The sequence below is a fragment of the Pterocles gutturalis genome, unplaced genomic scaffold (genome assembly GCF_000699245.1).
Source record: "Pterocles gutturalis isolate BGI_N339 unplaced genomic scaffold, ASM69924v1 scaffold30932, whole genome shotgun sequence".
Taxonomy (NCBI): domain Eukaryota; kingdom Metazoa; phylum Chordata; class Aves; order Pterocliformes; family Pteroclidae; genus Pterocles; species Pterocles gutturalis.
Window position 1 is genome coordinate 22,719 of NW_010111157.1, and position 4,920 is coordinate 27,638.

Sequence of the window (4,920 nt, forward strand, 5' to 3'; positions counted from 1 at the left end):
GCATTCAGGGCTGTTGGTTCAAGTCCCAGTTAGGGACTGTGGGGAGCAGGCAGCCACTCTGCACGGCTGCAGGGCGCTTCCTGGTATGTGATTTCCACAGCACTCAAGCCTGCAGTCTTGTTCTTTCACAAGGGTTTGTGGTTTTGTTTTGTCCTGCTGGAGCCTAATGATTCAGGGAGGTCAGTGAGGAAAGCTCATAGTCTCCTGGAGCCAGCTAATATGTGGTAGGTGGGGCACCCATGGCGAGATCGAACTGTTTTTTCCATTTTGTCCCCTACTTAGTTCTGCAGGTCCAATACTACCTGCTTCTATGAGCCTGCCTGCTCTCGTTCTCAGTTGGGGCCTGCATGTTCTGGGAACTTCTTTTTTGCAGCTTGATTAATGACATAGCATCAATGTGAAACAAAGTCCTGACCACATCTGGTCACTAACTCATTCATCACTTTTGCCTGGAGATGAGGGGTGAAGTGCAACTGTTAGCAACTGTCATGACAGAGTGAATCAGATACAAACTACTTAGAATACTTGAACCATAAGCCTAGGAAACTGGGTGAGATTTTGTGGGACTATTCTAAGAGCTCTGCACTGAGATCAAAACTGGTCTTTAACCATGTGTTGCAAACTATACCAGGGTCTGTGGGTGAAAAGAATAGGAGGACTGGATTAAATAAAATGGCCTCTGCTTTTTCCTTACAGACAGACAACACTAGTCGTCTATATAATGTCTCTGGTGGGAATGATAGCCTACACCTTCACTCTGAGCCTAGGCCACCTCTGGGTGGTCTTTGTGACTGCAGGCGTTCTGGGGTAAGTTCACGTGCAGACTGTTTTCCTGTACATGTGAGCTGCCAGGGTATGCGCAGGGAGCCAGAGCTCATGGCGCAGGAGGGACTGGGGAAGAGCCATAGCCTGTGTGTGGCTCCTTCGTGGTTTAAGGACAAAATGATCTGCTCTTCCCATCTCTCTCTTGTATGTGTTTCATTAGAGTCAGTGACATTAGTGTGGCCCTGCTCAGCTGCAGCTGCCTTAAATGTTCCAGGTAATCAAGTGAAAGCATTTGGGAAGCAAGTGGTACCACAGCCCTGTAGATGACCAGTGGTCAGGCATGAAAAGCACGTGGGCGTGGGTTTCTGTCTGACTGTGCTGGTGATGATGCCCCTTACAGTTACTTGTGGGATATGCTACTTTTAATGCCTCATTAGTTTAGCAACCAGCAGCTCCCTGCTGGCTTGTCTCTGTGCCTTGAGACTGTGGGCAAAGGTATTTTTGGGTAGGAGGAAGACCTGTCCCATGGTCAGCTGCCTGGGCTGTGAAAATGCTAGGGAAAACATCCTGTGCAGTTAGTGAAGCTTCCCAAAAGGGATATGGGCTACACTGTACCTCTTCAGTCTTCCTTCTGGCAGTTGCTGAGTCTTCCTTTCTGTGTGTTTCTTTATAGGTTTTTCATGACAGGATACCTTCCCCTGGGCTTTGAGTTTGCTGCAGAGTTGACATACCCAGAATCAGAAGGAACGTCATCAGGGCTCCTTAATGTCTCAGCACAGGTAGGTGTGCTGTTTTCCCTTTGCTTGCCTCTTTACTGTAGTTCCCAGCCTTGACTCCTATTACTTGTCCATTATTATTGTAATATACTGCAGATCTGAGCACCCCAGGACCTGCCTTTTTGAATTATGTGCCTCATGGCATTTCTCTAGTGGCACCCATTCTGTTTTTCTTAGGAAAATCCATCAGGATGCCAGTCATCCTTGCCTTTTCCAATATTGCTCTTAACAGCCTGGGACCTGTCTCTTCTCCAGTGAGACAGGATTCCAGCCTCAGGGGTCACCTGTCTTCCCATCAGCTGCAAGGAGGTGCCTCTGGATGTGTTTATAACCAAACTTTAGCCTTTGAGGCCAACAGCTTGGCTGGCCTGTATGCTCCGATGCTTTGCTAAAGCTGGAAAGCTGTTCAGGCTGCTTTATAATAACAGTACAGCTTGACACTGCCTTTGTTTGTTTGTAGATTTTTGGTATTGCCTTCACCATTGGCCAAGGGCAAATCATGGATCACTTCGGGATGAAGGCAGGAAACCTCTTTCTCTGCTCTTTCCTGTTCCTGGGGACTGTTATAACAGGTAATTAAATTTTCCAGTTTTCCTTTGCTGTCACTCTTCTCCTGGGGCTTGGCATATGAATTGAAGGGCTTTAGTGTGTAGCGGTGCCTGCAGGAAATGGCAGGACCCACACAGCAGTCCCATAGCAATGCTGCGGTGCTTCTTGAAGCACCTGGTCTGTGTTACAAAGAAGATCCAAGGCTTCTTGCCTTGGCTGCTGGCTGGCATCTCAAAGATGCACCTTCTGTGGGCTTCAATAAGGATTCTCTATCCTGCCTGTTTCAGAAATGCTCTCTGCCTTATCCAGGAGAGTGGTTTCCCTTGCTCACCGTAACACATTCCAGTCTCCTCTGGGGCCTCTGCTGCCCCTCTAAGTCCTGGGGAAATTTATTTGGGCTCTGCATGGTGAGTTAACTGCCTTCACATCTCTCTTGCTCCCTCTGTCCCAGCATTCATTAAGGCTGATCTCCGAAGACAGCAGGCCAATTTGGATAATGAACAGACTGTGAGTAAACCCTGCTTCAAGTCCCTTCTGTGCCCCTGCCGTTAGCTCAAGACAACAGCCAACCTCCCCCCTTTCTAGGAATGGGGCTGGCCCTTTTTGAGTTATGACTGCAGCTGCAATTCTCTTCTCTTATCCTACCACTTCTTGCCCAGCCTCTGGGGAAGCTCCTTGTAGTCATTTTCAGACCCGTGGCTGTAAACCCATCTCTGCCAGCCGCAGGGGCCTCTGTTTGCTTACTGTTAATGTCATGCAGAATCTGTAGGCTCTGGTCCTCTGGGAGTCTGCGGGGCTTCACACATCTTTGTATTGGCTAGAGGCAGATGTAGAGCAGCGCTGTGTTCGCTTCTCTCCCCTGACAATGCACTGAGCCTTCCGGTGCTTTGCCCTTGTTTAGAACTGGGTAACTATTATTCCAAGCCCCTAAGGAATCAGGTTATTCCTCTTATTCCCTGTCCTCAGCTGCCAAGTGGGGTTCAGTGTGTGGGATTGGAGGAAGCTAAGTGGCAAAGCCCAAATGAGGGCTTGAGCAGCCTGGCTCCACACACTTTTGTGCAGTGCTGCGGACAAGGCTGCTCGTTCATATGTGCACATCAGAGATCACGGTATGATGTCCCTGTGGCATGCTATGCAATAGATGCAGCTGTTTGCATGTGGGACAGGGCCTCTGGTGAACTAATTGCCACTCTTAGAAGCTCTCCCTGCAGGGAAAGGGAGGGGACTGGTGATTGCTTGGGGCTCTTTTCCTTATTGCTTTGGGCTCCTCTTCTAGGATGTTAGGAGAGACGTCCACTCAACGTTCATGAAGCCATCAGCGACCATGACTAGCAAAGTGCATAAACTCAGTTCTCTGCTGGCTCGAGTAAGCTCTTTTCAGAAGACAGTGCTGCCTTCCTCCAGATAATCTAATCAGTCCGATCTGGAGAGAGACCAGAAGGTCCAAGAAGCAGCTCTGCTCCGACCGGCTGCTCAGGAAGGTGGATTTTCAGTTATAAAATATATGCTTTTTTATTTTTCGTTTACTTTTACTGAACTATCAGAGCACTAATGCAGAAGGTAGGATAAATAAAGGGAACTGATGCTGCCTTGAGTAGTTCTTGCGCATATAATTCTAGACTAGATGGGGGAAAACAGCTGTACAATTTATCTAGTTTAGGTAAAAGAGTCCCTCCCCCTTGTCATAACTTAAAAATAATTCCTGGTGTTTTTTTTTTTTCTGCTCTGAGGCTTACAACTTTGGCTGATTTTAGCTGTGGTGAGCATCATGGTCTATGGGACCAAGCTAGAAGACAACTGCTCTCCCAGAATCCTAATGTGAATGGGGCTAGCTGGAACACACTTAGCTAAGCCGAGCTGGGATAAAGACCAGTCTGTTTTGATATACACCAAACTGCTTGTATCCCTCCGTTAACAGTGCTGAAGTCACAGGCAGAAGATGAATTGTAAGGCCAAACCATCCTCTGCAAGCCCTGAGGCAGCAGGGTTGTAATGAGAGGTGCTGGTGGCACTGTGGTTTAATTCATAATGCATATGTGGAAGGCCCAGGAAATATCAAGCGCCTTTGGCAGCAAACATGATGCATAGTAGCAGTAAGGACCTTTCCTTTTGTGAGATATTTCTCTCACCAGATGAATTGTACACTTTTGCTTAAGCCATTTTTGGTATAAATCTTTTTTGTATCAATACAATTGTTAAAGCTTGCTGCTGGAGGGGGAAAGGCATTGAGATCAGAGCAAATGCGGTACAGGTGTCATTTCTATAATCCTAAAAGCCTCCAGGACTGATTGCAGTGCAAACCAGAGGGATGTGTGTGAGGTAGCAAGTCTCAATCAGTCAAAAACTTCACTGTCAGCTCCTTGCCCCTGAGGAGTCATGCTCTGAGGAAGTCATGACGGACACCTCACCACACCCCCAAATGTGGCCTCCACATGGCCGAGTTCACCTGGGTACTTCTCAAGCATAACAAACAACCCCAAGTGCTCTACAAACTGAAGGTGGGCTGAACGTGGTGTTCTGTTCATGGATGCCTCAGGAGAGTAGCCAGCTGGGCTTGGGCAGTGTGTGCTGCCTTGTCGAGAGCTCTGACGGAGTCAGGTACTGGAGCCTTTCTACATGGCATAGCTGCCTTACACATGCTTGGATGATTTTACAGATTTCTTTCTTTGCCTATTCCTTTTATTTTCCCCTTTCATTTCCCTCCCTACTTGACCCCATCTTTTCTGGGATGGTGACATGTGGCTGTTGTTACAGAGACTCCAAGGCAGCAATCAGGTCACGGATTACGGGACTGTAGCTTCTAACCCTAACCCCATCAATTTCCATTCCT

The 4,920-nt window shown here is 47.9% G+C and overlaps 1 protein-coding gene across 1 annotated transcript in view; it reads left to right on the forward strand.

Moving 5' to 3' along the window:
* The window catches only part of FLVCR2 (feline leukemia virus subgroup C cellular receptor family, member 2), a gene marked incomplete at its 3' end in the record, with an annotated part of 27,624 nt that extends 22,711 nt beyond the window's left edge, over positions 1 to 4,913 (forward strand). Inside the window, 5 exon segments of the mRNA XM_010073654.1 lie at positions 697 to 807; positions 1,439 to 1,544; positions 2,002 to 2,113; positions 2,542 to 2,597; positions 4,845 to 4,913. Coding sequence (XP_010071956.1) covers positions 697 to 807; positions 1,439 to 1,544; positions 2,002 to 2,113; positions 2,542 to 2,597; positions 4,845 to 4,913 — 454 coding nt within the window.
* Between the last annotated feature and the right edge of the window lie 7 nt (positions 4,914 to 4,920).